A 12,795-nucleotide genomic window follows, 5' to 3' on the forward strand; every position below is an offset into this window, starting at 1 on the left:
ATGTAATTTTCAAATATCAATCACAAAAGGCCATGTGAAATACTGTGCACCATGCTGTTACAGTACAGTATCTTGACTTAAGGACAGGAGGTCCACATTGAGCTGCCTCTGATGGTGTGGTATGGTTTGGAGTGAGTACACAACTCATAGAGCCACTCCAATAATGATCTGTGAAGGCTCTGGATTCCCAGTCGGCTGCTTGGGCTCCAGGGCGTTAGTGTCCGTTTCACATCCATCCAAGGAGCTAGATGTGCCAGGAGGGCAGAAAGGAATGTAGCGGATCCAGGAAGAAGAAGAGAGGTAAGAGCTGATGCCAAAGGGAAGGTTGTAGACTTCTCCGCTCTCCAGTGTGTTGCTGGAGTCGTCCTGGTGGGCCTTGTTCCAGGCCAGGATACCTCGCTCGTGCTTTGATCCTTTTGGACACAGAACAGGTATTTTTTTTAATAAATTCACTTAAATGGTTTGTAAAGAGTGACTGTATTAGAATACAACTTGTTAAATCTGTAAAACCCTACTGTTAAACCCTATTACAGCCTACTGAAGGAATGACATCATTGATTCTGCCTTCATGCAATCTGGTTCGAACTAGCTGTCTTGATTTGTTTTAGCTTTCTTGTTTGTTCTCTCTACAGCTTAGGGATGAGGCGTCACGTCCCAGAACCAACTTTTGTCCTTAGATAGGACTCCTCTTGTAAATTCTGTAATATTCCTTTCTCAAGAGCTGGGATGTGTCATTTTCTGATTAGTCTATGTTCTATGGTATCACCATGTACAGGAAGAGCATCTTAAAACATATACGTTAATAAGTTGGGAAAAAAATCCATGTGTTTTGTACTATATAGTTATACTATATAGTATAAGGAGCACAAAGTACGATTTTTACCTCATAGCAGAACGTGACCATAATATATCTGCAGAGGATTGGTAGGGTTGTTGATGAATACCAAATACTCTATGATTATTTCACCGAGTGCTGAGATTTTTGGCTTTCAAAACTCACTTTCCAGCCTGTACTCTATTTTGGAACAAAAGTTCCCCACCCATTTGAATTTCAAAACGCTCCCAATGCTTGTGTCAATTACAGGTTACTGTAACTCAAGGGGACAGATTAGGGACAGACTGTCAATGTTGTTTTAGTTTCTACTGGTCACCAATAGAGGTCGATAGAGGTTATAGATCACTTAATGCCCCTTTAAGTATACTATTGAGGTCAATTTTATGCAAAACAAATTAATTTAAGTGGAAGATTACCTGGAATGGTGTTGTCCAGTACGAAGCCAAAGAAACCTCCTACAAACATACTGGTGGTCAGAAGTACCTGCAGCACCTGGTCGAGCTCTACCACACCTACAGATCATAATGCAATGAAAGAGTTAAACCTCTTGGGCTGACTCATTCACTGTGCTTATTATGAAAGGTACAGATATCATAATGAGATTTTATTTGTGTACCTGTAGCTATAGCTTTGGGGTTCTTAAATATCCAGTTCGGAATGACCAGACCAGAGAACATGGAGAAGCCGAAGATGAAGATGTTTCGAGATGAATTCATGTCTGCATACTGGAAAATTGTGTACAAAAAAGAGGATCCCCAGTTAAGCAATATTCCAGTTTAATATAAGACATTCATGCTGAAATGCTGAAATGTTTCAGATGTTGAACTATTTACCTGCAGATTAGAAACTCCAGCTGCAGAAATGACCCCGAACATAACCATGAACATTCCTCCGACCACGGGTGTTGGGATGGTGGTGAAGACAGCACCTACTTTACCAAACATGCCCATGATAACCATCAAGACACCGCTGGCTACTATCACCATGCGACTGCCAACCTGCAAACAGGGGAAAAAAAGCTTTCTGCTGAAACTGTGTGCTTTTCAAGGTAATAATATAGATGTATAGAAACCATATTTTATAGTTTCATGGATAGTCTAACTGTATAACATGCATATCTTATCTAGAAAGTTGCCAGTTAGAAAAAAACAACTTCAGACATGTTAAAACCTTCCTCTAAACCAAAGCATGGAGGCTCATCTCACCTTTGTAATACCAAGGGCTCCAACATTCTCACTGTAGGAGGTGGTGCCGTTCCCTGTGCCCCAGGCCCCGGCCAGCAGGCAGCCCAGCCCCTCAATGCCAATACCCCTGTTGATGGCATGTTTAGGGGGAGGAGGAGCCCCGGATAGCCTGGCACAAGCGTGGTAGTCTCCCACAGACTCTATCATGGAGGAAATCACTCCAGCCAAGATGCCGACCACCCCTGCCAGGCTCACGGTCGGCATCCCCCACTGACCTAAGGTTGGATTCACACATAGGGGATCAGATGATGTCATTGGACTAACCTGGTTAAATAAAGGTTAAATTAATATCAACAAAATGTACTTTATTCTATTATCTCCTACTGTCCCAATAAAGTAAATTCAGTGGCATAAACACGCCATTAATGTAACTAATTTAATGTTAACCCTTGAGTTGGTAGTTTAGCAGCTCTGCTTCTTACCTGGGTAAGGGAACCTGAACCAGGGAGTTTGGCCCATCACATCTCCCTTTAGATCAGTGCGGGCCAGGTAGCCATACTGGTCTGGGTCAGAGGGAAGGACATTGTAGCTCGTCAGAATAAAGCAGATGAGCCATGACAAAGTGATACCAAGCAGAACCTGAGGATACAGAGAATCAGATCAGAATAGCTTTCTTTCTCTTCAAACACATTTTTCAAACACAAAATGCGATTGCTCCTGCCTTTTCAAAAGGGCAAAAGGTTAAATACACCATACACCTTGGTCACAAAGCCAATCATTGGCAGTAAAGACAAGACGACTTGTTTCCTACTTACAGGGAGAATTTGAAAGATGTAGATGCGGGAGGTGTGCAGTTTTTTATCCTTGCTGTATGTGGGAAAGGGCATTGCTATGTGGCGGAGGTACTGGGAGAACAGGATGATCAGTGCTGTGGTCCTGTGTGAGGGAGAGAGAAAAGAAATGACTGACCAGGCTAAATTTGCCCCATGCAAAATAAGTTGTACTTTACTTTTTTGTAGCACAGTATTGTTCTATCCAGAATAAAGCCAAGTGGGTAACTAAGCAGATTCCTGGACAAAGACATTTAATAGGCTTTCCTTCCCTGCCCTAAGATTAATACTTTTCACTTGCTGCAATTTGCAATCCTCAGAGGGATGGGGTGGTGGGTCTTTTAGCTACTTTTGAAATACACTATTACTTTTTGTACTATATTAATTATTAACAATTTAAGGTGGGTAGTTAGTACTCTGCAGCAGATGACGCTTAGAAAGGAGCGTTCAATCCTGAAAGAGACTGATAAGGAGGTTCACCCACATGGCAGAAATACCCCAGTGATTGCCAGCGTTGGTTCCAGCTGAGTCAAACAGGGACAGTCCAATGAGAGAGATGGTGGGTGCGATGGTGAGAGGTCCGATGAAGCGCATGAAGAGGCCGATGAGGCCAGAGAAACCCACAATAACTTGGAAGAGAGAGCCCACCATGATGGACCCCTGCAGCTGTAGACAGAGACAAAGGTTATTATTCTGCAGAAATGGGCACAATATGTGAAAATGAGACCATGGTCAAGACAACTGGTAGTGTCATTCTCACGCCAGTGTTATTGTTTATGCTAATGTTTCTCAAAATTTAGACCACATTTCCCATAAACCCTGCTGCTTCCTGCTTCTACTTGTCCCCCTTTCCCCTCCCTGGGGGTTTTAGCTTTACTGAAGAGGATAAACATGTTGGAAGTCATTTTTCCATCGGCCTTTCACTCCTTCCACCATCTGCCATTGCAAGAAACACTGAAAGCTTTAGCTCTGTTTGCACTGGAAGAACAGTGGCCCCCCTTCTGTTTTCTGCCAAAAAGCAATTTCCTTTTGTGCTGTAAAGCAATCCAGCAGATTCCCCCAATAATCTGACCCAGGAGCACAAAATGTAAAATGCAATGTAGAGGCCGGTAGAGGCTGCCAGTCTTCTTGGCGATGCTTCTGTTTGTTTACGGTAATTATACTGATTACCATTTTAAGAGGATGTCCCCATTTCACTGTCAATCAAATAGGAGTTCAAAAGAATCAGTTACCCAGTTCAGTGGCGCCGCCAAGGGGGGGCCAGGGGGGGCCACGGCCATCCTGATGCAATCGCTGGCCCCCCCGCTGGCCCCCCCACTGCCCCCCCCTCGCGAGTCGCATATGCATAATATGCTTCGGAAACCCGTGAAGGCCCGTGAAGCTGAGGCATCAAAATGTGCAAAAATTACTGACCTTCTCAGTAGTGCAAGCACCAACAACATTTCCATTGCCGGTGGAACGGCATCAAGAGGCTCAGTTCCTCTCTCTACATGTCCATCCCTTTACTCCACCTTTTAATTGTTTATAGTTTGTTATTAGACAACGTTATAGTTTATTAGAATTTATTTATTGTTACCTGGTGTTGGTTAATTTAAATATTTATTGTTGAAAGTTACCAAATTAAAGTGCTAAAAATGGCAATGGCAATCCCTGACTGATTTCATCTGTATTGATATAGATTATATCGCCTTTTCAAATATAGCCCTTTATCATGATGCACTAAATGCTCAATGTTATGGTCTCCTCACAGTGGTGGTCTGCTGGCGACAAACCTTATGTAGTACTAATTATTATACTAATACCAATACTATGCACTGATGTGCATAGTATTAGTCTATGCACATCAGATAATTACTAACATTAACTGTAAAATAAGAAACCAAAGTATATCAGTATGCAATTCCTTAACTCTCATATTGACATAGTTTTCAACTAGCCTATACACTACAACAGCATAATAGAACTCCTGAAATTCAGTTATGGCTTTTGGTATTTGGCCACCCCTATGAAAAATTTCTGGAGGCGCCACTGACCCAGTTAGGTGTGATTAGAAATCTCAGATGGCTACAGATGGCCACTTACTGCTCTCATTCGACTCTGCCACACCTCTACATAGGCTGTGGAGGAGGTGTTGACCAGGCTGGCGTTTTGGGTCCAGGTTGGACATGTCCACTCTGGCATGGACAGCATTGCCATGGAGGGGGCCAGCAATGTGAATGTACCACCTTGGAGAATCGGCAATCTGGAAGGATGAGGGGAAACAGAGATTAGGGAGGCAGGAAAGGGAGTGAAAGAAAGAAGGAAGAGGTGGATAGACAGACAGAACAGACAGACGGACAGGGAGAAAGTTGAAGTCGGGGATAAGCATCCTTCTAGTTATCAGTGTGATAAGATGTTTTCCAGCGCCAGGTTACAGAATATGATACTCAGCATTCATCAAGTGAGTCATATATTGCTGTATCAGTTCCTTTAATTGCGAGTGATAATCAGACATTGCAAAAGGTAATTTGGGGTGAGAGAGGAAGTTGTGATTGATGGTTGACCAAAGTGCAGCCACTCTCAAGACACCTACAATATGTCTAGTCTCAACAACCCCTCAATCTGGCTCTCCTCAGGTCTGCCTTCTTTTTTCCCCTCTCTCTCTGTCTCTCTCTCTCTCTCTCTCTCTCTCTCTCTCTCTCTCTCTCTCTCTCTCTCTCTCTCTCTCTCTCTCTCTCTCTCTCTCTCTCTCTCTCTCTCTTTATCTCTCTTGCTTTCTTCCTTCACTGTATTTCTCTCTTTCAGTCTCATTCTAGATGATAAAAAGGTTGATTTGAATCATGTGAGGGTGGAGAGAGACATCATGACTCTCTAATCAACTGCTAGTGGGTAAATGGGTTAGGGTTAGAAATTGGTTAAAAATTGTCTGCTCTGTAACAATCCCTATACTGGTGACTGTCTACAATACACATCAGACTGTGACGGAAACATAACCTAAATTTACCTTTAATTCATATTCATAATGTTTTCTATCCTAAAGCACACAAATGATTAGTGCTTTTTTTCCCCCTCTGAAACATTGTGCTGTTGAACAAGCATTGTTTTTCCTCACAGCTGACCACCAGGTATTTGGAGAGAGACAAGAAAACACCAGTGGTGCTAAGCCAAGGGAATGTGGATTTAGCAAGAACTAGATTCCAAACATAATAAGATGGAAATTCCTTCCCTAATCCTACTGTGACACCAACATTCGGCCAGCCTGGGTCCACACAGGCATTGTGCGAGTTCAGAGCTACAAAACACGCTCTAATTTTATAGTTCCAAAACAGAATCAGCAGCTACAACTGAGATCATTTCAAGTCTGCAGTGTGTACGTCACTGCACACAAGTGATGCAGATAGGTGTTTATTTACGCTCAGTGAGAGGGGCACGCTGCTCTGTGGCGAACCATGAGTTTGTGTTCACTGTTTTCTGCTGTGGCTTTTCAAACTGAGTTTCCCGTGTGATAATAAACAATATTGTATTGTACAGAATCACATCATATTGTGTTGTGTCATATTGTATGGTATGGTATGGTATGGTATGGTATGGTATGGTATGGTATGGTATCGTACACTCATTCGGTGCTTAAGTGGACACACAGTAGCAAGACTATCAAATATAATGCATTTGAATGCATCTTAATTTGATACTTTTCCTCTTTGATAAGCTCTTGAGTGAAGCTGTGGCCACTACCACAGCAGAATATTCTATTGTTCGTAGTTAAGGCAGCGCATTAACTGTGTTGGGCCTCAGAGTTCAACAGAGGTTAAGAAGGAAAGCTAAGAGGTTGTATTGTTCTGCCTGTTTAATCAGAGAGATTATCATGCTTAATTCATGCTATCATGCTAATCATGTTAAATTCCATGTGAAAATATCCCCCGCTGTACTGCTTGGATTCATGTAGTAATGCACAAACTAAGACAGCATGAAACGCACTGAACTTGGATATCTTATTATTGTGAGAAATTGAAATCTACCATTGAACAACAGCAAACATTTATCACCCCAACATCCTACAAACATCTTCCTCCCCTCACCTTCCTCCTCATCATTCTTATCCTCCTCCTCACTGACTACTTGTCTTTCTGATTCACTTCCTCACCTGATGCCGAAGGTAACCTGCAGCAGGGTGCAGAGGCCAGAGACGAAGAAGATGGTGCTGATGAGGTGGCTCTGCGTGAGGCCGTCATGCTGTAGACACAGGCCCTGGGACAGGATCAGAGGGATGGCAATGATCCCCCCAAATGCCGTCAAACAATGCTGAGGTAGCAGAAAGGCCGGGGGAAGAAGGGAGAGAAACAAGTTTAGTTTAATGTTTAACAAGACACTGTATGTGCTGTGGGGGTATAAACTGTCCCAGGTAGAGGCCACAACATCATATATCCAAACATGAATATGTATAGAAGACTGGACCTTATTGTGCACGTATGTACAGTATAACATGCTGGAAAAATATATTTATATGGCAATTGCCAGTGGTATAACTGAATGATACATTAATAGATAATTAGATGGTGTAAAAGAGGGGAAAAAAATGCTTATTTGTCACATGGGCTGTTTGAATCAAGATTTGTATCAGCCTTTATTATCTGCTTGCAATGGCAAACAAGTCACGCAAAATAAAGAAAGAAAATTGTGTTGAACGATAATTTGAGGATAAGGACAAAAGGAGTGAACATAGTGCTAGGAAAGGCGACCACAGTTGCTAAATACATAAAACAAAACCTCATTCACTCTGCCCATCTCAACTGCCTCTGAAGCTGATTTCACACTTGGACCCATGTACATGAAAATGGAACCGAATGTAAACGAAAGGCCAGACTGAGGTTGTCATGTGACACTGTGGTCATGTCTCCACTCAGTTTGCATCCTTGTAGGAACTAGGCTACACGGACCCCTTATCCAATTTATTACTGTGGTTAATTAAATCATGAAATCAATGGAAACCCGTGGTGTAATGTCGACCTGAGAACCCATTTGTTGACATACCTGAATGCCTAGGATGATGCACAGGTACCAGGGAGGCACGTCTGTCACACAGTAAGCCAACTTGTTCTTGTCCTCCTCCACTGATGCGTCCAGTCCTTCTCCGTCTTTTTTCTCAGGTAGCTCACAGAAGCGCCTATCAAGCTGCAATACCAGTCAGACAGAGAAGCAGACAGACAGAAGGTTAAAGGTTAAACTAAAAGACACATATCACATGATGGCATAGATCTACTTGTGTATTTTAGCAAGCCATACGTTTGTACTGCGTGTCAAATCTGTATTTATATTGCAGTGATATAAGAGCAAGATTTTTAACAAACCACATAGCAAAACAAAGTGGAATTTCTTAAACACTTGTTCAATCAACACAATATTAAGACTTCCAACGAAAAAGACCTTGACAACAGTACTAATTAGGGAATCTGTTCAAATGCTTACAATAGTATAGCACTCTTTACAGCTCCATTGCCTTGACCCTTCTAGCAGCCATTAAGGTAAATGATTTGCTTTTATCACATCAGAGAGCTTGTAGGGTGGAATGAGGCTTACAAGCCACAGAGAGTAAACAATAGCTAATTTTACTTTTACTGAAGTACATTTTTGCTGAAATATTGTACTTTGCTACATTTTAAATCACATCAATTACAGTGTACAAATTTTGTGGTTCTCCATAAGCATCAGAAACTGGATCAACGAAATTGTCCAATTATGGAGCCATTTGCAGTGAACGGTCAGTAAAGAAGAGAACAATAATCTGGCTTTACTTTCTTTATGCACTTTATTTTGTAATTTAAAAATTTTCCAATTAAAAGAATTTGAACGCTGTCCTCTCATCCTTTTAGAATTGCATGGAAAATATTACATCTAACAAAGTTCTATTTTCTAAAAAAAAAAAGTACGTTTACTCAAGCTACTTTTTACTTTTACCTAAGTAGATTTTTACATCAGTAATTTTGCATCCACTAAGCAAAATTTCAGCAAAGTGACAGCACTTCTACTTGAGTAGGATGTAGAATTTCCACCCCTGATTTTCCAGAGTAAGACTAAATGTTTCTTGTCAGGGTCAAGGCAAGAATGTTTTTGTTAAATAAAATGGCAAGAAAATATTAAAGTACAGAATTTATTTATTTAGCTAAAGCACAGCTGATGAATCATCACTGTTGGTGACAGGTAGCCTATTGCTACAATCATCAATTTTTTGTTTTAGGGGAAGCTGAATATGAATAATCATGAGAAAGCCTGGCTTATATGGAAAATTTAAATTTGAACAGAAATTACACCGCTGACCAAAGGTAATACACATGTGATTCTGCAGTTTCTGCCTCTACTCTTCTGACTCAGCTGGACAATACAGCCCTTCTCTTCTCAAGAATGTGATTTTAAGCATGGAGGAGCAGGCATGTAAACAAGGTTCATTCAGTATCCATGACGCCAGTTTGCTTGCTATTCTGTCTGATGTGAATTATTAACTTCTCTTATGCCAAGGTGCTAAAAGGCAAAGTAACAACGCATGCGTTATCCAATTAAATGATTAGAGAGATAAATAAGCCACATAATCTAGTCTAGTTTATTTATATAGCCCTTTATCAAGGGCTTTACATACCGTTATGTACCATATTACATCATACATATACATAGGCCTACTACATATATACATATCATACACATCCCAACTTTATACTGTACATACTTTATATACGTTGTTTACTACCCAATACATATTACACATTATATACTACATCATAAACCAAGTGACATTTCCAAATAGCATCCAGACATGTGTTTCTACAACTAGGTCACTGGATTCTGATAACTTAAAGCTAGCAATGTTTGAAAGTATTTGTCAGTCAAGTAGTAGAAAGTGTTTACAGTGAAAAAAAAAAATTAAAAAAAAACACAGGTCAATTAAAAACTTTATATACTCAATAAAGTATATAAAGTGTCCACACTGTTCAAAACATCTCTTTGTGAGTGATTAAGAAAATTATATACTCACTGCAAATGCGTAGTTGTCAAGACCATTACTTTCCTTTTCCGGAGCCATATCAGCTTCAGCCTATAGGCTCAGGTGGATCCCAGGGGTGGTGGTCTTCTGAGCCAGGAACCAAAACAAACAGAGAGCACAGAGGACTGAAAAAATAAGAGAGAGTGGAGGAGAGAGAGGGGAGGGAATAGAGAGGGAGAACTGGAGAGTGTGATAGAGAGAGGGAGTGTGTTGAAGGAGAGAGAGAGAGAGAGAGAGAGAGAGAGAGAGGGAGGGGGGGGGGTAGGAAGAAGTAGAGTTCCGACATGAGACTACTGTGGTTGCTGATTGAAATGAGTCCCACCAGCAGCTCATGTGAACCCAATTACAACAGTAACAGCAGCTGACGGGAGGGGAGAATACCCTTTCAGGCAGGGTACTATATTTTTCCACTTACTTCTTATTTGCTGGACATGTCCACTCTGGCATGGACAGCATTGCCATGGAGGGGGCCAGCAATGTGAACGTACCACCTTGGAGAATTGGCAATCTGGAAGGACGAGGGGAAACAGAGATTAGGGAGGTAGGAAAGGGAGTGAAAGAAAGAAGGAAGAGGTGGATAGACAGACAGAACAGACAGACAGACAGGGAGAAAGTTGAAGTCGGGGATAAGCATCCTTCTAGTTATCAGTGTGATAAGATGTTTTCCAGCGCCAGGTTACAGAATATGATACTCAGCATTCATCAAGTGAGTCATATATTGCTGTATCAGTTCCTTTAGTTGCGAGCAATAATCAGACATTGCAAAAGGTAAATTGGGGTGAGAGATGAAGTTGTAATTGATGGTTGACCAAAGTGCAGCCACTCTCGAGACACCTACAATATGTCTAGTCTCAATAACCCCTCAATCTGGCTCTCCTCAGGTCTGCCTTCTTTTTTCCCCTCTCTCTCTCTCTCTCTCTCTCTCTCTCTCACTCACTTCACCACTTATCTTTTTTTATCTCATGACAAGGGCCCTTTAAGATGACTGAAAGATCATAGAAATGGAGAAAATGGATATCATCACTTGACAGTAGTTTCCACAGTTGGTTGTTAATAATGTTAGTTTAGCCACAAGGAGGGAGCAGTTCCTTCAAGTTCAAGTTCAAGTTTGTTTATTTATATAGCCCTTTATCACAAGCATGTCTCAGAGGACTTTACAGAGAATGAGCCTAACTAGATCTAACTAATCAAAAATCAGTGGTGAACAAAATGATGTCTGCTGTGGACAGTTGGTTCAAGCACAGTCGAGAACAGTCAAGTTTCGGTTTCTAGTCAGAAGTATTGATTGGTTAAACTTCAATCTTCATGGCACTACTTACGCAGCCATGTTTGTTATCGTTTGTTACTGTTAATTTTTCTACTCTCAGTTTCTTCTGACTTTACCAGCTGTTGTCAAATATCTCTTTGGGCAAGATGAATCTCCAAGACTATCACATGGCACAAAACAGTTATTGGCGACTCGTGTAAAGTTTCTGTAAATGTTAACTTAATTTCCTAATTTGCAGTAAAGCTCTGTTTCCAGCTAAATGAATTAGATTAAAATGAATTAAAGGTTTGATAGCAACACTCATAGACAGCATCTCCTGCTTAATCAAGAGAGAGAGAGGGCAACTAAGGAAACTCAACATCCCCCAGTGATGGGGTCAGTATCTTAAAGTATTTTCAGTATGTTCCAGAGACAAGAGCCAGGTCATTGACTGGCAGCTGCCCTCCCTAAAGGAACCATGTTTTCCAAAAACATTAATGATCCAGTGTAATGATTTTCAACTCAGTCAGGAAAAGTTGATTTTGATGGTTAGATGGTACAAAGCTTGTAGGACTGCCGAACCTTCCCTATGACTCTGCCATCCACTGCAGGCCAATATTTCTATCTTTAGGGAACAAATATCCAGTGATGGAACTTCAGCACCCAGAGATTTTGGCTAGTTTAGCAAGTAGCTGGATGGCTATTGTCTGACAGACTATGGGACACCTGATTAACTATGCATACTGTCGATCAATCAGAGCGTTCATTAAAACCTGGGTGTAGGTGGCATCATTTACACCAGGAAGTAGATTGGAATTCTAAATCTGTTTGATTCTGGGGTTTTTGGGGTTTTTTTTTTGGGGGGGGGGTTTCAAGTTTTTAAAAGTTTCCACAATGCTGACAGGTATAATTTTGGTAACTTTACATTAACAGGTCCTTTGTGAAATTATATCATGGAATTGTACTGGACCTTTAAGAAAACAGAAAACTCAACAAGAACAAGTACTCAACAGCTTATTCCCACGCATTATTTTGTGATGCACATAATTTATTTCTTGCGTCTCATTGTTTTTCATGAATCTTATTATGACTCATTTACAGCACTAGCTGTACTGTATGTCATGTCACTTGAATGTAAATAGATACTGAATGTATAAAAGTAGAGTGAGATGTGCTTTGTCGTCTGCTGTGTACACGCTGTTGTATGTCTTGTTCCATGTCTTTGCACATATACTGTATGTGGAGTCCTGTTGTCCATGTACCATGTTTTTTCTGTATGTACTATGATGTGTTCTAAGATGCTACAAAGACATTTTTACATTGTACTAGGTGAATAAATCGTGAAAATAGATTAATTCAAATTTCAGAAAATTGTGAATCACTCCTGGGCAATATCTATTAGCGCTGTAATGACTATTGCTACTCAAAGCCACCGAGTGATTGCTAGACTGGGTAAAACTAGTTTGAACGTGTGCACTCAATACAGACGACTTCCGTAGCTTGCAAGACTGTTTATTCTAATAATACCACAAAATACAACAAACAAAAGCATGTGCATGGCTACACGGTCAAAAACTGTGTGCTCATCCCAGTCTCCAATCACCTGCACCTGTCCTGGTGAGCTCACCTATATGCCTTCCTGCACCCATACACCACCCAGTGTTCGAAAAGAATATTACAAAAAATAA

The 12,795-nt window shown here is 41.0% G+C and overlaps 1 protein-coding gene across 1 annotated transcript; it reads right to left on the reverse strand.

Moving 5' to 3' along the window:
* Positions 1-144: 144 nt before the first annotated feature.
* On the reverse strand, positions 145-9,924 carry slc23a4 (solute carrier family 23 member 4). Its single transcript, XM_071896855.2, has 12 exons — positions 9,853-9,924; positions 7,860-8,000; positions 6,973-7,130; positions 4,932-5,091; positions 3,334-3,515; positions 2,835-2,955; positions 2,502-2,658; positions 2,041-2,294; positions 1,669-1,833; positions 1,452-1,560; positions 1,252-1,347; positions 145-413 (listed from the first exon to the last, which is right to left on the reverse strand). Exons 1-12 carry the CDS (start codon positions 9,898-9,900, stop codon positions 145-147), a joined length of 1,860 nt encoding a protein of 619 aa, XP_071752956.1. The 5' UTR covers positions 9,901-9,924.
* Positions 9,925-12,795: the final 2,871 nt, after the last annotated feature.

This window comes from Centroberyx gerrardi, chromosome 4 (genome assembly GCF_048128805.1).
Source record: "Centroberyx gerrardi isolate f3 chromosome 4, fCenGer3.hap1.cur.20231027, whole genome shotgun sequence".
NCBI classification, from domain to species: Eukaryota; Metazoa; Chordata; class Actinopteri; order Beryciformes; family Berycidae; genus Centroberyx; species Centroberyx gerrardi.